This window comes from Chamaea fasciata, unplaced genomic scaffold (assembly GCF_029207755.1).
Source record: "Chamaea fasciata isolate MVZ Bird 193981 ecotype frontalis unplaced genomic scaffold, bChaFas1.0.hap1 SCAF_3, whole genome shotgun sequence".
Lineage (NCBI taxonomy): Eukaryota > Metazoa > Chordata > Aves > Passeriformes > Sylviidae > Chamaea > Chamaea fasciata.
In genome coordinates, this window is record NW_027094088.1 from 47,278,317 (window position 1) to 47,305,199 (window position 26,883).

The 26,883-nt window shown below is 38.9% G+C and overlaps 1 protein-coding gene across 1 annotated transcript in view; it reads right to left on the reverse strand.

The window, feature by feature from the left end:
- UST (uronyl 2-sulfotransferase) overlaps positions 1 to 26,883 on the reverse strand; it is a 151,222-nt gene that overhangs the window by 83,405 nt on the left and 40,934 nt on the right. Inside the window, exon 2 of the mRNA XM_066178877.1 lies at positions 13,475 to 13,518. Within this exon, the coding sequence (XP_066034974.1) occupies positions 13,475 to 13,518 (44 nt within the window). The remainder of the gene's footprint in view (positions 1 to 13,474; positions 13,519 to 26,883) is intronic.

Below are 26,883 nucleotides of genomic sequence, written 5' to 3' on the forward strand. Positions count from 1 at the left end.
CTTCCAGAAACATGAGTTTGTATCAGGCAAAATTAAAAATGCAACAAATGGAAAACTTCGCCAGAGAGGAACTTTCTTTTTCCCCCTCATGATACTCACAGGACACTCAGACAACACAAGAGATGGTGACAGAGAAGTAATTTGAAAAGAAGGCTCCTATTCTATTAGCAGAAACAAGGTGAAAACCAGCAGTTGGACGTTTCATAATGCTAGCTGCATTATGTTTTATTATTACTTACTACCTAAGAGTAGGTATCATGTAGACTGACTAACTGCTGAGATGATGCTCTGACAACTTGATATTCACATAACAATATACACAACTGCAAAATAATTGCAGAGTGACTTTACTGAGCACTGCATCAAAGCCCAGAGGTAATATAAACAATTCAAACATATAATTCACTTTGGAGTTACATGAATTAGCACTTACAGCCATAAAAAAGTAAAACCCACAGTATAATTACAACACCTCTCTCCAAGGGTTTGGGAAGTTATATGACAATTTACTTGTCAGTTCAAACAAGTTTTTTTTTCTTTTTTTCTTTTGTTCCATAGTTAAAGAAGATGTCAAAAACCATTGTGAAATGAAATCGAGAAGAAAGAGCAAGTTTAACCCAAAATGAACTTGCATTACAGAAAATGATGGTCAAGTACCTCTGTAGAGAGGTGTGCCAGTCTCAGAAAGGGAGCCATTTAACAGATTACTTGATAAAAGCCCAGGCTTTCATCTTCAGTGGGGGCTTCGTCTACAGAAAAATCTTTGCACCTTTTTTTTTTTTTTTAAATAGGCTGGATAATTTCTTGCAGCGTCAACGATGTAGGAATTCGCTCACAGGCCTAAATCACACCACTTTTACTGAGACAAATTCAGTACAATTTTGCCCATTTGCCAAAAATCTCCCAATCCAGGTACAAGCTGGTGTCAGTCAGGTGTCAGTCCCTGATTCATGTTGGAGGTGTGTTTTCAGAAAGCAATCCACTATATTCACACCTTCTGCAAGTAAGTAACCCATGTCCTTACACACAAGTAGGGCCAGAAGCAGATGCCAGAACTGGCTTCTCCTTTCTGAGCAGACACTAACCTGTGGTCAGGCAGTGTTCCATGTTTATCAGGTGAACAAGGCCAATCAACACAGAAAGCACTGATAAGATTGTGGAAACCATTTAACATTTACTGCCATATCTTTATATAGCATGATACCTTCCCAGTCCAACCTCTTAATTTCCTTTTCCTGTCCAACTGAGAAAGATTTATAAAAATTTAAAAAATGGCTTAATTGGTCAAAGGAATGGTCCATTTGACTCATGAGAGGTAGATGATACTCATAAGGTAACTACAAATCTGAGAGCTGTCAGCAGTCCAATTCTCTCCAGTCTCTCTCTTCTTTCTCCAGAGTCCCCCAAAATTATATATGGCATGTTAGAAGGCCTGAAGAATTTCTTACTTACAACTTGCTCCAGAATTTTGCTACCCACCATGCATTTAATTTTTAGTTCATCTTCTACCATTACCAGAAAATATCTGTTCTCACATTGTGGATTTCATGAAGACAGATCAGATAATTCACTCATCAGCTTTGAGATCTTCTTAGATACATTGGATGCTCTTTTTAACTGAAGTTTTTCACAAGCCTGCCATGGTCTTCAAAGACAAACTCAAAAGCTACTAAGAGATAGCCTTCCAAAATTAAGTTCAGGAACTGCTGCTCAAATATCTTATTCCATACAAGCATCAACTTGCTCACGTTTAAAGAAATCACAATGAAAAATAGCTAACACAAAGTTATGTCAGCAGAAAACATGACTGAAGAATGAATAAGGGAGGAAAAAAAAAAACAAATTACTAGCTAGAATCCTCCTTCCCCATCTAAACCACACAGTTCCAGTTATGTAAACACTCTCCTGTAGAATGTAGTGATGCTAGACAGAGACAAGCTTTTTGAATTAATCAAATCTAAAGCAGACCAGACAGCATGGTCATCTCTGTGGGTCACTGAAAACACACCAGAAACCACAAGAAAAGGTAAGGATGAAATTTGTTTTCAAAGTTTAAATGCCATATAGCTGCGGCAGAGCATTGAAAATAAGGCAGAAGAAGAAACAGAATATTCTGCTGTTGCATTTTCATTAAGAAACTAATTTAATTGAAAAAGGGTGACTTCCTCCCTTACCACCACAAACAATGCATTTCATCTGTTAGACAGATGACATATTTGGAAGACTAAGTTAAAATGTCTTCTCTAATGGTTCAACATCCCTAAGTACTAAGCTGAATTAAAAACATAAGCATGGAGTACAGGCAGCAAAAGGAAGCTTGGTTGTAGACAGTCCTCGAATTTCTTAAGGCTAAAGAAAAGCATTACTGTGAAGTGTCTGCCGAAGCCGATGGTCCCTGATGTGTCCTACGAGACACATCAGGCTAAAATCAAAACTTGTAGTAATTTTTCTGTAAAGAAGCACTGCATACTTACAAATCTAAAAATATCTGAGTTCAAAGCATAGCAAAGTATCCCCATTAAGTCTCAGATCAGGTCCTATTACAAGATACTGTGGCTATGGAAATAATAATAACATCAATAATAATCTGGGAAAACGACAAAGAAAAGTCAAAGATCCAGTTTTTAAATGTTCAACGTTTTGGATGCATCCTGTCAAGACATTTGGGTTCACTAATCTTACACCTTAGTCCTGATTTACTCATCTACAACAGCAGGCTGCAGCAGAACAAAACCTCTGTGCCTCCAATCTGCTAGAGAAGGCTCCCCACACCACAGAGAGTGCAGAACCAGCTTTATTTCAGGCATGTGAAGTTACAGCAACATAGCAACATTCAAACTTGGCACATGTATACAAAGTCAAACAGGTTGATAGAGGGTAGATGCTCTGTTCACTCAGCTCTTTCAGGTACTCACTGATACTAGGTAGCCTCTGGAGGTGGGAGCAGAACTCCGGGCTTTCATCACTCAGCAACACTTGCTTGTACTTAAGTGACGGCAGCTCAGCTCCAGTTCCTTTCAGGGATCAAGCAGGTGAAAGGGAATCACCCTACCAAATGAATAATTGTTTGAGGATGGGGTGCAACCACCGCCTCTAGACTAAGCAAATCTTTTCCTTTTGGCCTTTCTTAACATAGCATACATTTCAACCTCTTCTTCATTCTTGCTTTCCTCTGCAGTTTGCAACTTGTTCACCTCTTTTGGGACCCAAATCAGATATAGTGCTGTATCTTGTCCCTCTGGTGCCAAGGACAACTGAACAGCTATTGTTCATGTCTTGCAGACATCTTTTTTTAATATATCTCAGGACAGAATTTAGAAGAATCATAGCATATGGTACTGACTGTCACTACTAGAGAGAGGGGTGCAGAACAAAGCTATTGCTCTTTTTCTTCTTTACCCTACATGAGTGCATGCAGACTACAATAGAAAAAGAACTGAAGACACTCATTAGCTTTCTTATGAAAAGCAGTATATTTATCTCTCACTTTTTAATTTAATTACATTGTGGAAGTTATCTTTCCCGTATGCACACACCTCATTAGAAGATAAAAGAGGTGAATTATCTAAGAGCATGGTTCACTGATGCTGGTATTTGTTGAGAGAACTAGCATGAGTTCAGGTAGGTTAAGAATTTTAGTGTCACTTTAATTACCCATTTTCCAGTAGAAAGTTTAGCATGTAGTATCAAAAACCCCTTAAGCTGCAGAATTTGTGCAAGACTGATTTTAACTCCAGGGCAGCATCACGTTGTATGTATCTTGGAACTGTAAAGTTTAAAACTGCTGTTTTTTCTTCAGAGCCCAGGGTTTTGTACATTCTGTGATGTGCTCAGAACACACTGGCACAGTTACTCTCTGTTTAAGTAGTAAATCCTATCACATCCAATCCACATGTTTATTTTGGATACTTGTAAAATGAGAGATATTAAGTAACTAAGCCTGGTTTGAAAACTTTTTATAATAATTCACAGCACTGGCATTCCCTTAAGTAACCTCACTACCTTACAGTTGTTTCTATCCCTTCAGTGCAATATTCACAAATTCACCCTGGGAGCCAAAAATATTTGATTTGAATGTGATGAGTGGCAGACTGAATAATTTATTCCTCTGTATGCCCTTGTCTTTCTTCACATTAAGGTTTAAGTCTTTGGTAGCTATTGTGGTTGACTATTGATTGGGCTGCAGCTAGTGCAGCAACCTGGTTTCACCACTGCCAAGGACCCGTCACGCTGCACTTCAATTCGCCCTTTACTTTAGGCTCCCTTTCAGTAACTCCACATTCTATTTTGTAGCCTCTACTGTGCTTGTCTGTTCCACTGTACTTCGCACAGATACTTCATAAATCAGTCACAGTATGAAATAAAGGTTGTTTATAGCCATAACTGGATTTTAATTTTGTCGAACAGGCCAGTTCTGCTGGACTATAACCCACACGCTCATTTCCAATGAGCTGTCCCTGAGGTGCTCTTGCTCTGCATGCTTGCAGGAACTCAAAGGGAGCTCCTTCACGAAACAGATTCAAACCTAGTTCATAGCATGGTCTCTTTACCTGGAAGGAATAACACCAAGAAGTACCTACTGGGAGGACAGCATGCTGCTAGCCAACTCTTCCAGTAGAACCAGAGCTCAGCAGAAATCACTGAAATGACTCAAGGCCCAAAATATTTTACCTTACAGACCAGAGTCCATGTCGCAAATGGATCTTGTGGTGAAGATGACACAGAGTCAGTAACAGAGGAGGCCCAGCATCAAGTGCTCCCATTTCACTCTTCTGCACTTTGAAATTATTAATCTGACTTGCTCAAAGGCAAACCAAATCTCATTCCTGCTGAAGAGGGCATGACTCCTTTCCATTTCAATGGAGGGAGCTTCTCCTTGCATCGACTGAGAATTCCCAGTAGTACCAGCCATAAAGGCCTCTACACTCCCCCAGGACATCAGGATGCTGTAGGTGCTGTCCTGAGAGGTACCTTTACATAAGCACACTTGCGCCACCATGATACCACAGCTCTCACACAACTTCTTCTGCCCAGTCATGAAGCCCTGTCCTCTTTACCTGATGTTTTGATGCTACTTTTGACCACATGAAGCCATGTTCACAACCTCAAATCTGATTAAAGTTCATGCCCTTTATCAGAGTACTTCACTGCTATTTATGGTTTCCTAAACAAACTTTATCCTTTCCTAAAGACTGAGTAGAAGACTGACAGGACCTACCAGCTCATCTTCAAAATCATGAGGCTTTCAAAATGATACTAGAATTCTTATTTTGTGGTTGTTTTTTTCAATTCTGTAAGACTGCCCAACATCCCAAGTTTCAGTTTTTTTTTTTTTTTCCTTCAAACATCAGAGCTAAGAAAATCCTTACAGTTCAGGATTTAAGAATACCATTAAAAAATAGAAGACTGGTGGTGGAAACCTCAGTGATGCTCAGGGGAGTCTCAAGGCTCAGCAAGATTAACCAAATCAATTTGTCACTTTCTAAAGATACTCCATGTTACCCCTAGGCAGAATGGCAGTTTTTTTGTTTTTCCATTGAAGGTTTAGGTCATCCAGACCCAGATGTAATTGGATTTTTGGTATTATAATCCAGCACTTCTTAGTAAAAAGATAATGAAGATGGTAATGACTGAGTTGCCACAACTTTCTTGTATGCTATACTAGTTTATGATTAACCTACTATTATGGAAAGAAGGAAAAGAGAAGAACGTACTAGCTGGAAATCTAGAACTGTAATCACTTAGAGATATTCACGTGCTGTGTAATAATCTGCATAGATTATTTGCAGGTGAACAAAGATCATCTCAGAATGGATTATCTCCTAAATTTCAGTGAAAGCAGAGAGCTTTACTAGCTTCAGAAATGGTGATTATGCCTTGTGTACTTTTTTAGCTATAGTGTGTAACATAGAACAAAACCTATAGGTTGCAAATTTGGTGATATTAGAATTTTTCTATTTTGGGTAACTGTGGGTAGGCTGCTGTGTCAATGCCAGAGGCAAGCAAGATTCACCTTTCACCATGCACACAGCATGACAAAGTACCAACCAAAAGGCAACATTTTTTTCAAGCTTCTTTGAAATTAGATGAAAACTACAGACCACTGTAGGAGTCACAAAACCTGCATATCTGCTATCTCTCTACGTCTTTCAAAATTCAAAGGCTGCAAATTTCAGGCTTAGTAAAAATCCAGCTCCCTACTGTTTAAATTTTTGCACGATATCAGCATGCATAGTATTCCTCACAGATTTATCTTCTTGTGACAGGCAATCTGGCTTTAATTTCACAAGTCTCTCTGTACTTCCATTTACGATCAGTCAGCCTCCCCATATCAACAACCTTCTGATATATTATAAACGAAGGACTATGAAAAAGTAAGCAATCATCTCTATTTTGACAAATCACGGAATTAAGTGATTGTTTTATCCCTAAGACTCTTGAGCAATAAATTAAAATGAACAAAACAAACAAATTAGTGCTCCAGCATAATTCATATATTTTTATGGTCCAATTCACACTTAGTAGCAGAGATTCAATTCTAGCTTTTGGATATACCTCCATACTACTATTGCACTGTATCATTTACCACCTGCTTCAGCAGGATTGCAAAGAATTATGAACAACAGACAATGGGAAAATCCTCTGTAAAAACCAGACTTTTCTTCCCTTGAGATACTGTCATTTAGACGGAATGAAAATACAGTTTTAAAAGAACATAAACCAATTATTGTACAAATATTTTACACTGTGTGCTGGTTTTAGCTAGGGTAGAGTTAGTTTTCTTTACAGTGGCTATTATGTGGCTCCTATGGATTTGCAGAAATCCGTAAGATCCATAAGAACAAATATAGAGATATTCTGTTATAGAGATTTTTGTTATTGCTGAGCAGGCCTTACACAGAGCCAAGGTCTTCTGTGCTTTGCCTTTGGCAAGAAGACTGGAGGTGCCTGGAGAATTAGAAGGAGACACAGCTGGATAGTTGACCCCAACTGGGATATCCAAAGGGATGTTCCAGACCATTTGACATCATGCCCTACATATATAAAGTGGGGAGAAGAAGGAGGAAGGGGGGTTGTTTGGAGTGATGGGGTTTCTCTTCCTAAGTTGCTGTTACGTGTGATGGGGCCCTGCTCTCCTGGGGATGGCTGAACACCTGCCTGCCCATGGGAAGCAGTGAATTAATTCCTTTTTTGCTTCGCTTCTGTGTGTGGCTTTTGATTTCCCTATTAAACTGTCTTTATCTCAGCTCACAAGTTTTCTACCTTCTACCCTTCCCATTTTCTCCCCAATCCCACTGGTGGGAGTTGAGTGGCTGTGTGGGGCTTGGTTGCTGGCTGGGTTAAACCACAACACACTGCTTCTAGCGAACTGAGGGAAGTGGAGAAATGCTTTATGGTTTTTCTAAATCATAGTATTTTATTGACTGTACTAGGCCTAAAAGCTCAGTTTTACTGTAAAACAGTGCTTCAAACTATGAAAGGGATCTTTGTGGTTAAGGCACTTAGTGAATTCTCTAGTAGTATTTTATCAGCCAGGTACTAAGTCTGGTAATCATAGGAAATTACTTACTCTGTTTTAGGGTTGCTAAATTCTGACAATTTTTCCTAGCTGAAAATTTGTACACTGCACAATAATCTCAACTCTTCATTTTATAAGCAGGATAGAATATTTTTTAAATCACTGAAATCTATCCCAGCCTGCCCTGGAATGATTACTTTAAAGATTATCTGCTCATTTTTCAATTCAAGCTAAACACACATTTTCAAGTCTATCAAAAACAACACTACTATTCATGCTCTTGAAATCCCTAGTAAGCATATACCTAAAAGAAAACAAATCTTGCTTGCTTCTAAGTGTTGATTCTTTTGTTTGGCTTTAAATCAAGCATTTTATCCCTAACAAATCAATCACTTCAGAGGACTGAAGGGTTAAAACCATATTCTCATAAGGGATGGCTAGAACTAAAACACTAGTTCAAATGAAACATGAAGTATCCACTAAAAAATAAATAATCAAAACTAAAAAAAAAAAATACACAGCTCTTGGCCATTATCTTAACACCGCTATCAAAATACTAGGAAAAAATAAAACTGACATAAACCTGATGAACATAAAAACTCAATGGTAAGAAGGGAATGTTGAAATCATCTTTTAGAAAGATTTAAAGTCAGATAAAAAAGAATAAATAATCTAGTTGACAATTGGAGAGTGACTAGGACAGGGTACACTATGTACACACCAAAGGCCACACAAGGATTCTGCTACCTTTTCCCATAGTGGTGAACATGGTGTTGGGTTAGTAAAGGACTGGACTTGATGATCTTAGAGGTCTTTTCCAAATGAATCTATTATGCTATGGTAGCCCTGCACCATAAGAAAAACAGAAACAATTAGCACATTCGTACTAGCTAAGAACCGATAGAATGGTGAAATGAGTACTTATCCACTTTCCAGCTTTAAACCAATAAAATCAGATCAAACTTACTTTGTGTATGCCTCTTATTTTGATTAATTTTGACCTGATTCTGACCCCCCATTCATTTCCCCCATTCATTTAAAAGCACTGTCACACGCTTAGGTGTCTTGCTTACACTTAAACAGCTGCCAAAAGACACTGGGTCCATGACATGCATCCCAATGGAAAACCATCAAGAAAAGGAGAACAGACTACTTCAATGTAATTTATGTGTAAGCTATGTGCACATCTCCCCCACAAATAGATATGTCATCTCTGCTGGAGGAGGGATACATCCTGATATTCCTTCCAAGTTCTCAGGGAAAAACTTTCAATCAAGAACAGCAGTAGGTCTGATAAAGTCCGTATCATTTGTCCTCCAGGGCCAGTTGCACCATCTTGGTATAGAACAAAAAAATATTGGGAAGATTTGATAAGGAAATAGCTGGTCCAAATACTGGAACAAAATACACCCACTTTACTCACAAAAATGCTCAGACATGAAATACATCAAATGAATACCATCAGTCATTAATGAACATCCTTTACAAAGGTGTTTCTAAAAATCAAGCTAGCAACATCTAGCGAGGCATCACTTAAACACCAATCTAGAGAAAAAGGATAAACAAATGATCACTTGGCAAATCTTTTAAAATTTACATTTTCAGACGCTTATAAAAAAAAAAAAAAGCCAGGAGATAGTGAGATAGGGATTTGAAATACTAAAGTGTCAACTTTCACTGGCAGTGTAGAACCACCAGCAGTGGTTGTTTTGTCCAATTGTGTTCCTTTTTTACCTGCCACATACTAACACCAGAAACACCAGAGGAGTGCTAGGGTTACTGGAGGTTGCACCTGCAGAGAAGTACACACATCTGTCTCAGAACTCATGAAAAATCTAGGATTGGTCAATCTTGTGAAGTTTTCAGTGCCTAAGGACCAAAGAAGAGTGGCCTATGTTTGTGCATTGGGTTTACATGGCAAAGTTCTACTACTGCAGAGGGGACTACAAGAGTGGCTTCTCAGAGAAGGAGTCAGAAGTTTCCCCCATATCCAATGAAATCAACACCAGCTGGCTCCTAGACAGCTGGCCAAGGCCAAAGCCAATCAGCAATGGTAGTACTGCCTCTGAGATGACATATTTTTAAGAAGGAAAAAACATTATTGCACAATAGTAATTTGTGGCCAGAGAAAAGAGGCATGAGAACATGTGAGAGGAACAGCCCTGCAGACACTCAGGTGAATGAAGAAAGAAGGGGAGAAGGTGCTCCAGGTGCCCAAGATGAGATTTCCCTGCAGTCCACTGCAGGGAAAGATGAAGGTGAAGACCACAGGGAAGCAGCTAGGCCCCTGCAGCCCATGGAGGTCCACAGAAGAGCACACATCCACCTGTAGCCCATGGAGGAGCAGGCCCCTGGAAAGACTTGTTGACTCATGGAGAGAAGAGTCCACACTAGAGCAGGTTTCTCAGCAGGACTTAGTGACTCCATGGGGGACCCATGGTGTCTGGATCAGTCTGTTCCTAAAGAACTGCACCCTGCGGAAGGAATCCACATTTGAGCAGTTCATGAAGAACTGAAGCATGTGGCAAGGACTCACACTGGAGAAGTTCATGGAGAATTGTCTCCCAGGGGAGGGATCCTGCACTGGAGAGGGGGAAGGCCTCCTCTCTCTGAGGAGGAAGCAGAGGCAGAAATAACATGTCATGACTAATCCCCATTCCTTGTTTCCCTGTGCTGCTGGTGGGAAGGAGGTAGAGAACTGGGAATAAAGTAAAGCTTGGAATGAAGGAGAAGTGGGGGAAGGGTGTTTTAAGATTTGTTTTAATTCTCATTATCTGAAACTGATTTTGATTGGCACTAAATTCAATGAATTTTTCCAAGTTTAATCTGCTTTGCTGGTGACTGTGACTGGAGAGCGATCTCTGCTTGTCCTTGGCTCATGAGCCTTCTGCTGTATTTTCTCTCTTCTGTCTAGTTGAGGATGGGAGAGATAGAGAGGCTTTGATAGGTGCCTGGCCTCCAGCCAGGGTCAAACCACCACACCTAGACGCATTACCTTCATATCACTGGCAAGGGTAACCACTGCTAATCTTCAACAGTCAAGTAAACCTTTTCTGCGGGAACACCTTAAGAGCTGGCTCACCTGGTCTTCAAGGAAGAATCAGAACCACACCAGCAAGAAGTGACCCAGGCTTTCATTCCTTGCTTACACTGAGAAAATTGCTGCTGCCACCTTTATTTGAAAAAAAACAGACCAGTACCCTGAACTCCTGAAATGTGATGATGCTAATTCCTTATTCAGAGAACAAGTGCTATTTTCAGTTCTTCTACTGGGAAAAAAAAAAAACCAAAAAAACAAACAAACCCCCCCCCACACACACGGGTATTAAAAAAAATCCAAAGCTCTGGCACCTAGCCATGACAAAGAGCCAAAGCTAATATGATTTCCTACAAACACTGGAATGTACTCTACAAAACAGCTACGGTCCAGTGCGTATCAACTGCTGGTGGCCTTCCCCTACAGCTAACTACACACTGACCATATTAGCTACCAGTCATTTCAACCTCAGGCAATGCACTGCCGTTCATTATCTCCACTTCTAGCTTTTAAGCACTTTATAATGAAGTATTTTAAACGTAGGAGTCAGGATTGATTTCTTCTGACGCATTTTTATATGTTGAATTAAAGCATGCATAGACCTTAACCATCTGTTAGTTTAAATGAAGGCAGCTACCAAGGCATATGAATGGAGGCTACTTGAAAGATAATGACAATTACAGTGAATTTCACTCACACCCACAAAGTTCACAGCTCAGATATGAAGCTTAAGAGGGTAAATAACTGCACGTAGCCAAAAATACAATGCATGAGATTTACAAAGCAAGAGCATCTTAGTTCAAAACATGACCCCAGGCAAAATACCAGGAATTATCTGGGGATCTATCAATCCCCACCCATGCTTTGATTAGAGGAATAAAAAACAAAACAAAAAACCCCAAACCACTAAGAAATAAGCAGGTTTGTCAAAGGGATGATCAAAATGATCCATATTTTATCAATGTTTTTGAAACACAGGCAAATACTTCAAAAAGCAAAATACTTTAAACTTACACAAGGCTATATAGCCTGTTACTCTGTTGAGCTTTTCACCAAGCTTTCAGGAGTGAGGATGATTACAGAGGAAGCCCACAAACTTTACTGACTGTAGGTAGGTAATCAAAGAGTTAATTACCCAACCAATCAATCACCTAGGTATCTATTCAGCTGGCCTTTCTACAGACAACTGAGCTGCATCTGGGTAAGGCTGTGTGAACACAGCCCAAAATCACATGTTTAGACAGGCAAAAGATATTTTGACAATGTAAACAGGAAAGTATCTGCATTGGATAAACCTGTCCAATTGCTACTGCCCACTGGAGTATGGGTCCCATCCACAGCACCATTAATTGGTAAAGAAAAATTCCTGAAGAAAAACTACCGAAATATGAAAAAGTTTTCAAGGTTAAAAACTCTTATCTAGATGAAAGTCTTTTCCTTACTAGAACAGCTTGGCATTTCTGAATGCTAATGCAAGCATGAGAAATACAGGTTTGGAGTAAGCATTGCTTTATTCCTTGAAGCAGAGTGCTCACTGTGGAGACACGACAAACATAATTCTTTACTTTGTGCAGACTGCTGTACTCCTGGACAAGAGAAGCAAGTAATACCAAATTAAAAAAGGAAAAAAAAAGAAAAAAGTAAAAAGCATTTTAAAAGAACCAGAGTACTAAACAGATTTTAGTGTGAAACACTCATTTAACCTTAGAATACCCGTGTCCTATTTCAGTTTGCAATGATAAACACAATAGGTTGATTTTCTTGCTTCTGTCTACATCCATTTGCTTTTGTAATTGAGTAATTTGTGTTGACATGAAGAAAATCAAATGTACATCATTCCTCCAAGTGAGCCATCTGAACTTTAACAATGTACAAATACTCACATATCAGCTGAAAATTGCAGATTTTGTTGCACAGCAAAAAAGTGAAAAAACCCAGATACCTCTCTGTTTTCACTAATAACTAAACTAAGTGGAGTTGCTTTCCACATTTTCATCATTCTGCTGACCAGAAGCCAACTGTTTCACCACACAGGTGCACACGTGGTTGATCATTTCCACTCAAGGCCTGTGGCTCTTCACGGTCATGGATGAAACTTCATGGTCAGCTGAACAGAGACGAGGGAGGGTTACCACCAGAGGTAGTGGCTGTTCACACCCACCCGCTTTCTAACTACTCATTGTCACCCGCTGCACTAGCATCCATGGTGGGTCACATCAGTGAAATAATCTGTCCTTTTAGTACATGTCTGTAGTATGCAAAAGGAGCTCTAACAGGCTGGACAGACAGGCACAATATAGCACCAAATTGTGTTTAGAGACCAAGCAACACAGGGTAAAACAAACAAAAACAAAACAGGAGACCTTCTACTTTTTTCCTCTTGAAGAAACTATCACGATGCCCTTCCTAACCTGAAATGTCACGAGGTGCCATGATTATGTGAGGGAAAAGCTTATGCAGCATAGTCCCATATAAGAGGAGCAGTGAACTTTATTCCTAAAAAAAGGGCTCATTACTCACATTCATTAAATTCATCCTACTGACCTGCTTCAAGTATTGTGTTTGCGGCAGAACCCATGTTCCAGAAAACGCTGCCAACCAAAGGCCATCTTCACCTGCCAGACTAGTTCCAACTGCAATGTCTCGGTTTTTTGCATGAAAGTGCTGACAGACAAAAGCACTGAATCCCTGCCTCTCCTTGACTCAATGAGAAAAATTCAATTAGCTTAATCACAATGAGTTTTAACCCAAGTTACTTACAAACATCTGAAAACACTTGGGGGGAAAAAGTCAGAAAGACCATGTGCTGTTGATGTAAACTCAGCAGAGTTGCTTGGCGCACGAATAAACATACAATGAGTTAAAAACAAAAGCCAAAAATGTAAGGATAAAGCAAACACAAAATAACAGCAGCTTACCTTTAGAGGTGGTGGCCCATGGTCATCCCGATAAGTGGAATTTCCTACAAAAATAAGAAGGATGGAGATAAACAAAAGCCATCCAATGCAATTTCCAAACTTTGCAATTCATGGAAGCAGTGCATCTCTATCCCACTAGTTCTGTGGTGTCAAATAACTCAAGGAAAATGAATTCCCTCTGCTTTAATTTTTGATTAATAAATAATTTATTTTGACTACATTTGTAATACAAGATTAGATGCACATTATCATTTTGCCAAAATAGCCCAAGGCATCTTTACTTAATCATCATTCAATTATTTGTATGACAAAAATTACCAGCTGCATCCTTGTACAGTTTAAGCAAATGAGCATGGTTGACCTCAAAAAGTTTTCTTAAATAATCAAGTATCAAAAGCCTTTATCAAATTTTGGTCTGATGGAACGGACAAGCATTCACTTCTCTCTCTTCTAACTGTATTTTGCCCAACCTCCAAGCTACTTTTTGTTCCTAAACAGTACTGGTGGAATGGGAGTTGTATTCTGATGTAATTGCACTTGCCTTTTCAAGATGTTCGCTAAATTCAGACAAAAAGCTTTGGTTAAAAAAAAAAAAAAAAAGGCCTCTAACCAAGTGTGCCCTTCTTAGCTACAATAAAAGAGGCAGTAATTTCAGACTTTTTACCCCTTCCTTACAAACACACACTTAGACATAAAATACACACTTCCCCATTTATAGGCTGTATTCCGTAACTGTGGTTCCCAAACCCTTCTCCAAAAGTATTAATCATGTGCTTTCCCAACATCTTTCAGCAGATGACAAAAACTTGCACCAAGCCTAAAATTTCCCCTTGGCCCCGCGTGCCTCTCCTCATCCTCCTACCAAGACAGAAAAAAAACCTCTGCTCTAACCTTACATCAGTATGAGGTTTGAGAATTATTTTTACAGGTTCCTACTAGACATCCTAAAGTCACATGGAAGAGGACTTCAAAAAGCTTGTCCTGCTCATGAGCTTCTGGGGTGTTGAATAGGCAACAGAAACCCAGGCTAGTGGGACAAAGCATAATTCAGAACCAAAGGGCTTTTCCCTTTACGGTCTGGCCAAACCCCTCATTTTTCCAAGTGCCAAACCCTCCCCTCCGAGAGGTTTCTGGGTCCAGGAGGCAGGAAAGAGATGTTTGTGTGTGAGTGTTAGGGTTACAAAACAAGAAGGTGAAGCTTTAGTGTGGAATATTCAGTAGCACCCACACCAGTGCTGGGGGTTGGTTTCAGCAGGAAAAGCAGAGGGTTGGAAGTAGAAGGGCCACCACTCCATTGCTGGACTTTTGGGAGAGGCAGCTACCACCTGGACCACACCATCCTGGGGGGAGAGCCTGCAGACCACCACTGCTGCCACAGCATGACTAACTTCTATGTACAACAAGAAGTAGGGATTACTTCTCAGAAGTATTTTTCTGTCTGCTTTTCCTCTCGTTTTCCAGCACATGTTACAAAGCCATGAAAATTTCAGTCAAAAGGCTTCCAACTCATCTAAAGGGAAGTCCCAATACCCCAAACATGTTCTTTTACAGATGTATGTACTTCGATCTTGGAAGAGTTTGTGCAGCTACAAAAGCCGGAACAGTAACTTTCATATGGTCATCTGAAATCACAAATCATCTGAAGCATACCAGAAACTCACCTCTCTATACATTTGACTGAAATACTCACCCTTTGAACAATCCAGTGGCTTAATTTAATGCTGTAAATAATATGGCTGATGCCCTACATTCAGGATAATTTCTTTATTCATCCCTCTGATACGATCCTAATTGCCAGGGAAGAAATTCAGCTGCCAGACTGCTAGAAGTGTTGCAGTCTGGTTTACTGTTCGAGTAGCTACACTACACACAGTGACATTTCTCCTCCCACTTAATCTGGGACAAGAGCAAGCAAACCTTCTCATTCAGCATTTACCTTTCCTGTAGAACTAGGCTGTTACTAGTTCATAGCAGCTTTTTCCTCTTTGCAATTAGGCAAGCAGAAAGATTGATTTTGTACTGATAAAAACATTTCTTATAGTTTTCTCATTGTGTCAGGAAAATGGTTTCATTTTAACACCTAACAAAAAAGTGATGTTTGTTGTCTAAACAAGCTGACACACTAGAGAAGTCAAACATTAGATGAAAACTACTAATTTTTTTAAAATTAGCAAAACTTCAAGTTTCATAATTGGTACTAAGGTGGTTACAGGAGTAACAGTGTTTTTCTCTGTGTCTCCCCAAAACAAATTCAATTTATGCTTACCTAAATAAAAGGAATATTAATTACACATGTATTAACTATCTTTACCAATCACCTATCACAACCAATTTCACAGTAGAGATTGACTTGAATTACTAGTCAAGAGTTTACACAGCATCTTACAGCCCAGGATCAAGGGTATCAGAGTTACAATACAGAAACATTTTTGAGATATTCCTTTAAATTAAGGAGCTTATAACTAATCTCACCTGTCTGTATCAGTAATATATGTTCTTAGTATGGAGTCTGCATTTTCCTTCCTTGGAAATTTTTATATTATCAAAACCACATGGAAATATCTCTAGCTTTGAACATACGCCTTGCAGATTTGATTTCTATAATCAAAATGGTGGTCTTTTTCACAGCACAGTCTAGTTAGTATCCACTTAAAAGACGAGTACAATTACGGGCCACTTTATAAAGTTTGTTTCATGGCAGTTCCTTGCTCAAATTATGAACTGATAGAAACTAACTACCAGGCAAACACAAGTAAAGAAAGAAACAGAAAATATAGATTTGAAACCTGGTGAGAGTAACTCACAATGAGCAGAAGATGGAAAGCTGCCGACAGCCACACACCCTCACAACTGCCCCAAACTCCATGTTCAGAGCTAGCTACTGTCTCATGCCACAGCTCCTCCTTCTGCTCCTCAGGCACATGAGCCAGAGTCAATCTCAGCATTCATGGCTTGCCACATCCGTTTAACAGTCTGAATTCTTTTGGGTTCAAGTTTTAATTGAGAATTTGTTTTCAGTAATAAAAGCAAAACCCTTTGCTGCATGATTCATACCATACACTTAAGTAAAATATACTAAAATAACACTACAAATCCAGCTGCAGTGGAGAGCACAGCAGCCTGTGAGGTACACCAGCCAGCTCCTTAACCCCAAGAAGCCCAGCACGTGCCCTCACTGATTGTCACACTGTAGTTCTCAGCTTGCTTCCCCCTCTGCCTGCAAAGCAGGGGCCACACTCCAGGAGCCTTAATGCATGCAGAAATATAATGAAAAATGTGCACCTATGCAGAAAGCCTGAAGTAAAGATGATGACTTTCTAACACAATAGGCCATGAAAATCTTAAGCATGATGCCTAAGGTGAGTATTTGCAAAGTTGTAGATACTTAAAACAGGGTGCTGCTTTCACACACAGGGCCACTTTTCAGACAATATATATCAGATTCGGTTAGCTTAAAAACAAAAGAAAAATCCAGCATTATAAAAATTGCAACCATGGAGAAGTACAAGCTAAAGCCATTCTATGAACTACCAGATGCTAACAGCTGACATAGTAGGAGAGTTGCACAGTAAAAATCAGAGACTTAGGAATGGATACTAAAAACACCAAAGGCACTGTACATAACCTGAAGTGTCTATTGCAACCACAATACCAAGCCTATCTAAGACAGAGAACATTATCTTGCAGCTTTTATATGCTATGGCACAGACAACATGTCACTGCGTGCCACAAGAAGAGAAGAGGCTTTCTGTGGTGGAAATGATAAAGTGATAGAAGAGCGAGTCATCTTTCCTCACCACAAATCTTGTCCATTGCCCCAAAGCAACCTACAGCACTAAATTATTAGGACGACTTCTCTAAACTCCCTTAATAAAGCTTTAATAAAGACATCATTGATCTTGTCTGCTAATAGCAAGATTATTCTAGATTTTTTTTTTTCCTGGAGAAGAGTATTTACTCTTCAAAAAAGGAAGCTTTCTGTCTTCCTGTAATAGCATGAAAGTCCAAGGCATTAGCAATAAGTCAGACAAAATAATCAAGTCTCAAAACAAGTGGTATTATGCATTCCACAAACATGCTTAACAGCACACTTGGGCTGGCCGAACACGTCTCCTCCACACTCTGCCAGAGATGATTAAAAAAAAAAAGTCAGCTTTATTATAGAAAACGGTGAATACATGGAGGCAGTCCAAATTTTTCCATAATTTATTATCTTTGAGGTTAAGTGAATCAGCTGTATGCAAAATCTTTGGGGAAACCTTGTGGTTATGTTCCTTTTTTCTTGGAATCACAGAAGTGTGGGGGTTTTGCTTGAAGTAAGCCAAGTTTAAACAGAGAAAGATGGTCAGTCAACCAGGATTAAGGACAAATATTTCTGTGTATAGTTCAGAGCCACAGATAATGAAAGCAACTGCAATTCTGGAAAAAAAAAACCTTTCCAAAAATGACTGTGGAGTACAGGAATAGGAAGTAAATGGACTTATGCACGAACTGAAGACCCTTTGATAGCAAGTGAAACAGCGTGACTCTACTTGATCAGATACCCACGGAAAGAATTGCGTAAAGATAGGGAGAGAAAGGCAGCTCTGAAAATGTGGAGTTTGAACTATTTTTCTGGAGCAGGGTTTTCCCTTGTAGGCAATCACAAGCAGTAGTCTAAGAGAGCTGGGATTCAGCTAAAGCCAAATTTCATTTGCCTTCTGAAAATCCTTCTTTTCAATTGGTCACCATCTCAAATTTCCAGGTACCAATACAACCTCTACTGGCAAACCATTCCTTAGACACTCTGATGTTTAAAGGAAAGGAACAGTTTAACAGTTGTCTGATGAGTCTTCTGGTCTGGAAATCAGACTATGAAGAACAATTGCCCCACCAAGCAACTCGAATCATTAAGAGCTGCACCTTCAAAATAAACTGAAATGCCAGTAAGTTATTGGAAGAGGATAAATTCTGCTCGGCCTCATTTTTTTTCCCCTCCCAATTAGGCAGCAGACACCCTTAACAAATTTCACAGGTACTTACACATCTGAAATAATATGATTTTCTTAGTCATCAAGTCTTCGAGCCCTTTGTGGTGCAAAGGCAGGAAGGGGGTTAGGAACTACAACTTGAAAACTAGCAGATTAGCAGAATGATGTTGCCCACAGCTCAGATCAAACCTAAAAGGAAAAACACTGCTATTGCTGAGGTCAGCAGACCCACACCAGCTTTCACAAAGGAAAGTTTTTCCAGAGGTGTACAGAGAACATTAACACAGCAAAACAGCAAAACCCCAATGACCAGTCTGCACTGGAATACAAAGTTACTTATTGCCATTTCTTCTATTGTATGTAAAAAGCTGTGTATCTTCATCTTCCCCTGTGCAAGACTAACATCCTACCAACATTTTCATTCTTAACCACAAAAAAAATTAAAGTAAACATTATTTTTTAAAACATTCCACAATGGATTTTCCCCTCCTTTTCTTGCCTTTAAAATCATTTTGGTTTTTTTTAATTTTTAAAATCATAAATGCAATAAAACAAACCACAACAAAAAAAAACCCCCCTAGAGCCAAAAAACAAAACCAAACCAGCCATACCCACATGCAATTCATTCTACATCACTGAACACAATGAAGGAAAAAAGCTGGAACATGACAAAAATACCTATTTTGCTTTATTACCCAGTGATCTGAACTGTAGAAACTTCATCATGATAGAATTCAGATTTTAGTACCTAAAAGTTTCATACTTGAACACAATTAGGGGAGAAACCATCACATTTAAGAAGAGTTTTAGAAAACTTACTAGCAATTCTGTATATGTATTATATATGGAATTACCACTGGAATACAGGTATGAAGGGTTTAAATAACAGGCGGTTCTAAACCAGTGTAGGATATAATATACATCAGATGGCCCTCCTCTTGTGAAGAGACTGCAGAAGGCAAAGGTACTCCAAAATCACAGAGTCTCTCTGAATTGTGAGCATTTAAAAATGTACAGACAGGTGCTTCATTTAATTGTTTTGTCAATAAACTGCTTTAATAATACTGGGGAACGGGATGGGGGGAAAAATTAACATTTAATCAGGAAATAAAACCAGCCCCACCAGGTACTTTTCTGCAGGCAAAGGAAAAACACATATACAACTCTATTGAGATGCTGCAGAGAAAACCTAATGACCAAAAATAAAAAGTGCCATTAAGCAAAACTATTGCAGTTTTGTTTTAATTCATTTTGCTAGGTAAACAAAGACTGTGATCTATCTTTGTGGCCTGGCAGCTCTTTACTAAATGCAATTCAAAGACCCATTAACTTCAGTCTACCTTTCAGATGGTTCTTAAATTCAGCATTCTGGTATCACACAGCAAGCGGGCACAGATTAAATATGTGTCCTTTTTTTTCTCCTCCAAGATTTTTATTTTACCTTCTGTCAAAAAGTGTGCCAAATATTTTGCAATGACTTCTATTCTTTTCTTACAGCAAGACTTGCCTTAACAAAATGCAGAGTCAGTTCTATAAATACACACAGGTGTTCCTGAGGAAAAAAAAATCTTTCAAGATGTGTGGTCAAGTAATACCTCCAGCTATGCACAGCTAACACCAAACCTGTTCAAAATTTAAAGGGGCAAGTTGGAATAAGCTCACAGTTCAACAGCTGAACTGCCACCCACTGAAATAACACAGACAAACAGTGGTCTCTGACTTCATTTCTTAACTGGATAACGTGAGAATAATAATGGACACTGCATCAAATTATTATGGCTGAATATAAAAATGATCAGAGTAGCACAGAAACCAGCAAGTTAGAGAGAAACATTTGACAGTTGTAAATGACCTTGAGTCCATGACATCCAGGTAGCGTTCTTGGGAATCTGCCTGCAGAAGGCTGCAGTAACAACTGCATCTGAGAATTAACAGGGAATGAATGAACCAAAATATGGCTGAAAGAAAATTCTCTGAAAGTAGCTATCAAAACCCAACAGTCAAACTGGAAACAGAAAAGTGTTGCAACAATCAGGGGATGAGGACTGGACAGCACTGGAGATATCCAAGAGGAAATTAGTCAAGTATCTGCAAGGAATGACCCAGGTGTTATCATGCTGCTTTAGAACCAACAGGCACATTAAACCAGATTCTATTCCAGCAATATTTCTTTTTATTGATTATCTCCTTTTTTTTTGTTGTTTGTTTTGCTTTTAATCAGGTAAACTTCCCTTGGGTGCTGTTCTGGATCCTATTACTCAATATTCTCATTCATTACTCGAATGATGCATTAAAGAGCACTACTATCAAATTCAATAACAATACCAAATGAAGGGACTTAAAATCTGCTGAAACACTGAGGAGAACAGAAACATATTGATCAGTTAAAGAAATGGTCTGAAGATACAAGATACAATCCAGCAAAAACAAGCATACAAATTTCAATTGGATAAAGGCAACATCTTCATAAAAGCAGAATGGAAACAAAGTGGAAACTGCAGAAAAGAGCCATCATGGAAAGTGAAAATCAGTTCCCTTCCTTTGGATCTCTTTGGGTACTCTATGAAAGCTTTCCAGGAAGATCGTTCCCAGCTGAATGTACAAGTGTTTCACTAGCTTGATAAGAACTTTGTTTTAATTGATTGTCATATGAAGAAACTTTTCAAGACTTAGGATTACTCCATTATCCCCTTTTCCTCCTATGTGAGAGATAACTGCAAGAATATTTGCAAGCCATTTGACTTCTTCAGAGAAAACTTTTTTCCCCTCTACCATGCAGAATGCATGATGCAGAGGAAGGAACTCAATGGGAGTGATGGTGACAGGGCCACAATACTTTCCCTTTCAGTGCACACACTCGACCACACAGGGAGCAGCACAGCCAACACAGGAGACCCCTCTCTGCACTGCTGAGGTACAGGACTGCAACTCCCCAGCTGAACCTTGTCTTTACAAGGCTCCCCTTACCAAAATGATGACACTGAGGTTGAGGGATGGACAAAGTAAGCAACGATGAAACTTCAATGAAGACCTTGTCAAGTGCAAGGCCTCTCAGTCTCACTTCACTCTGCCATTCAGGCTATAAACTCCAGAGAATCTGTATCTGACCAGACCTTCTCAGATGTTACCAGTCTCAAGAGTTTCCTCCTACATCAGTGCCAGACATCAGTTCTGCTCTTTCACATGATGTTTTTCCAGAGACAAGGGGTTTACTTCTTAAACTTAACTCAACTTGCAAGCTTTATTCCTGTCTGCTGCATTTATGCAGATATATTTCTCTCTTTTCCCCCTGCACAGGCAATCTTGGCAAACAGCAAGTCAATTAATTTTGGAAAACACCCAGCTGGCAAGTAACCAGTTATTCAAGGAAGACTTTTATTACTATTATTAGTATTATTAAGCACTACACTGCAAATGCTATCCAGAAGGAGTTGTTTGTTGGGCGTTTGAAGATCCTGTCCCTGGAGGCACATTTCCGAGAAGCTGCCTAGGTCTGTGGTCTGACCCCAGCGGCACCTTCCTAGCAGAGAAAAAATGAACACACTTCACAGAAAATTGGTCACATACATATCTAAAGAATTATTCATATTTTTATTGTGCTGAAGCCAAATGAGTTTTCCTTGCGTGTGCTTTTCACAACATCTGAGTCATATGGTTGCTAAGATTTTGTCACACTTCTTTACAGAGGCAGCTGCATTTAGGATAATGGACCCCCCATACGAGGTAGTCTGCCAAGATCGAGCTGTGTGTCGTGTCTGTTTTTCACTTTCTCCATAGTTCAGATTCTTTCAGTATCTGATTTTAAAAAGTATAAATGAAGATTTTTAAAAAGAGCCTTTTTACAAGTCTGTCTCTTTTTCTTCCTAACCAGTTCTTTATGCCATAGGAGAACCACTGTAAATCTCTTCCCTATACTTACATGCCTCCTAAAAAGCAAGAGCACTCTATGTAAGAAGCAGCCATCCTGGTATTGCTTTCTTTTCTGAATACAGAATTAAGAACTACAAATTGCTTAGCCATTATTAGCTTCCCATCCTCCAAGGTCTTAACAGACACAAAATTAGAAGTAGCATTTCTTGCCAAGTCTGTTAGATGCTTATAACTGCAAAATGGAGCATATAAGTAGGTCAGATAAGGAACATAGTGTACTTAAATGAGCTATTTCTTCTTTATGACACATTAGCATAAAATTTTATTAATCTCTACAAAAAAAAAAATACTACCACTTCGGATGGCTTTCAAGACTTCAACGTGATTTAATAGAAATATTTTCCATTACTATAAATGCTTTGGCCAAACTGCTCATTCTTCACACTATCCAGCTTCTATTCATGAAGACATTTTACTCCTCTCTACCCCAGTCTCAAACAGATGCATTTGAGTGACACAAAGACTTCTCAGTGCAGGAGTTTTGTATTTTAAGAACTTCTGCATAGAAACTGCATATTCAAAGACAAGGGGTGAGATTTTGCAAACATAGAGCATTGCACTAGACTTAAACTTGCCTTTCTATTTCAGCACCTTTTCATCTCTTGCAACTGTAAGAGTACAAGATTAACCCCACTACTGTCATTCTAAACCCTCACAATACCTAACTTCTACTTTAGATTTCAGCCTTTACTGAGAAGAGTAATTTGGGTACATGGAATAGGTAGCTTAAAAGTTAGTACTTCTAGAAGTATTTTCTTCCTCTACAAAGCACTGCAAGTGTCCAGCACAAACCTTATGATTTCTAGAAATATTACTTTTCCTGTTTTTAGCCTCATTTCTCATGATGTTAAATAAGATTTCTACCCATTTTTGTATGAGTGCATGATTTTTCAGATTGATTTGTAAACATGAAAAAAAAAAGGAATGCGTCATTTTGCTCCTCAAAATCTAATGCTGTTCTCATTACTGAAGCTGAGGACCCACAACACATAAACCAGGCTTGCCTGTGTGAAGACACTACACAGCCCTCAGGAGTTTCATCAACTCAAGCATATCCAGCAGTAAATACAAACACGTACCAACTGAAACAGCAAAACTTTGGCTATCGATTTTTTTGATAAGCATTTTGCATGCTTTCAATTTTCAAAACTTTGAGTGCAAATCTTTAGAAGACAAGTTTTCAGATGTACTCATTAATTCTTGCTGCCTTAAGCTCTCCAATGACTAAAACAGCATCCTAAAAGTGTCAGCAATGGCAGGCTCTGCATTAACATCTTCACGTGGAAAAGGTAACTACACTTGCAGCAGTGCCATGCAACCACAAAAGCAAAGTGTCATCAGCCTCAGTAGAAGTCTTCAAATCAGCATTATTTACCTCGTGCTCTCTACCTGACCCAGAAAGACTCGCACTTTACATATATCTACTCCTAACTGAACTGGTGAGGAGCTCACTTAGGCAACTGAGAGGGTCTTAAATGTATTTTGACTCACTGGGATAACTGTTTACTTAGGACTGCTCTTGGATGCTTTGACCGCACTCATGAACTCTGAGTTGCAAACATTCGCTACTGGTAACAATTACCTAGGCGTGCTCTTTCTTTTTATATCATTTCCCTGTGTTTTATTTAGCTTGGAGAACCACATCAGGATGTCACCACTAAGATGTGGTCGTTTAATAGATCTCTAACTGCCACTCACCAGGCCTCCTGCAGACAATGTTTCTTACAAGACACATCTTAAAATATATGAAAAACATCTGTGCCATGTAGACTATGACAATATAGTAGCCACTATCTAAATTCAACTTCTCAATGTACATATGGATTAAGGTAATTTTTTTACTACATCTACAGATAACTAACTAACTAACTAACTAACTAACTATATATATATATATATATATATATGTATATATGTATAAGAAACAACCTCTGTTTTGCTTCAGTGGTTGGGAGATTTCTATACAACATTAAATTAGTTGTTACAGAAGTTATAACAAGGGTATTCACATTGTCACATCCTATAGACCAGTATAAACTGGATGTACTATTGTACTATATTATGTATTACAGTGTAACATTTTTAGCACACGCTTGTCAACCTTCTGTTTAAGAGTAAAATTATCTTCTAATGCCAGAGGTTTATGACAGCGCTTTGTAACTTTTGCTGAAATGTGAGAATAGGCTTCTTGTTCTAATTATATAGCAGTCAGAGTGGTGGTATTCTACATTTCACAGGGTCATTTCAGCAAGACTATTTCATTTCTACAAATTTCCATTGAGGTTGGCTGAGATGAAGAATAAATTGCAGGATACTGAAATCAACATTCAGATACATGAAAAAATGCAATCCTCTGTCCTTTATTCTGCATTGGATTCTACATTTCTCAGAAAGCTGACATGAAAAAAGATAGGGAAATCTACCTAGAGAAATCTAATAAAGAGAGTTGTTTATATTGCTTAACATAAGAAAAAAAGCTTGAAGACCCTCTGGAGCTACTAGCCTCCAGGCTACTGTTCAATACTCTCTAACTGTCAACAGCAACTATGGTACTAGGAAAAGGTTAGTATTAACTACTGCTTATATAGTATATATTTAAAATACTAACCATTAAATGTGTTCTTCTCTTCCTTTTTCTCCCCAAGGATGAAAGAATACAAAAAAAATCTTATGCAAACATAACACAAGAAGTATCCTCTCCCCATTACAAAATTAGAGTTGTGATTTTCTGTGCATTAGAAGCTTAAATACGAACCTACACACAATCACAGATCAGTTTACACTTGCAAATTATGTATTTCCTTAAGTAAAAACACTCTTACAAGGCAAGAACATCCAGATCTCACTAAATTTTCTTATGGCTTTGTCTTTTTTTCACATAGGATTTCTGTCCCTTTACAGATGAGGTTCTCTAAGTATTTCTGTAACTAGTAACAACAAGTAATTCTGAAGTTAAATTACTGAGTTCCCCAGGCAACAACAGATTGCAAAACTGACTTCTCCTAAGCAGGTCTCATCTAGGATGCAGTCTTCACTCAGGAAATGTGTTCACACAAGTACTGCAGAAACAAAATCAAATCTCATTCCATGTATTCAAGTGTACACTGCTCACAGGTTTTGTTGGGTGGGGGGTTTTTTTGGTTGTTGTTTGGGGTTTTTTTGTTTTGTTTGGTTTTTTTTAATGGGTTCTTTGTTGGTCTTGGGTTTTTTAATGCTTGTGTTTTAAAGCCAGGTACTTAAAAATTAGGGAACCTGGCATCTCCAGACATAGAAAAAACGGTCTGCAGTGTAAAAACCATCAGGACACACAAACAGCTACGGGGATGGTGCCTGCAGTACTGACATTAGTTATTAATGGAGAATTTAACACTTCCATAAATTATCCTGACCTCTGATTCAAAGATGGAGGTACTTTCTGAAGAATATGGAACTCTACCTTTTGAATGGACTCCTGTGGGAATGAGGTTCTTCTCCAAAAAAAACCCACTCAAAAATCGGTATAATACCAACACCAAATTAGTTTCAATATGATCACAACCTACACACTTGAAAAGAACACACTGAGTGGACTGCACTGCCACAGCAATTTGCTACCCTGACAGGAACTCGGAATAACCTTTCACCAAGGTTGCAGCAGTTTGCTCTGGGCTTCCGTGTCTTTTGGCCTGACAACGCTCTAGGCTTTAGGACACGTGTCAGGACTTTTGTGGCATTACTTTCCTCTTTCGACCTCAAAAATTCATCTCAGACTTCCTACAAGTCATTTTGTTCCAAGTCTTGACATCCTTATGGATCCTCTATCGGCAGCTCTCATGCTATGGTCAGCCAGTGTCAGCTCCTCAGCTCCCCTAACTCCAAACAAAATACAGCTGTGAAAATACCTCCTCTCTGCTGCCGCTGCAGCTTCACACAAGCTGTTTAAGAGGTCTCCACTGTTTTCTTCTCGTTTCCCACAGCAGTTTCCACTGTATTACATTACTTAACAATCAAGAGTCCACCAGAACTTATTTTTGTCAAACTCTAAGGAACAATGTAATTCCCCTAGCTGCCTCTTCAAAAACACTACGTTACTTTTTTAAGAAAATAGGAACAAACAGGTAAGAAAAAAGAAAACCCAGCCCTAGACGTATTCCTGATGTGGAAAAATACGCCAGCCTAAACTACTGAAAATTAGAAAGCTGAAAATGAGATCTTAAAAAGGTAAAATCTGAGGCAGAAGATTTGACAAAATGCCATGGCACTGGGATTACAATATTTGTATTTCAGAAGACAGCAGTGTATTTACTCAGACTGAGATGTGAGTTCACAGCCAAGGCACAAGCAATAACGTGCTTTAAATGACTTGACCGGGCCCAGAGTTATTACTCCCATGCCAGGCAGCTTTCCTCCCTTCTTTGCACTCTTCCCTTAAATAAGACAAAACAGTGTCATCACCTCAAACATCTCTAATGGCAATTTTGTCTTCAGTGTCACTGTTGATGTATTTTGTAAGAGTAATAAAAGTGAAAC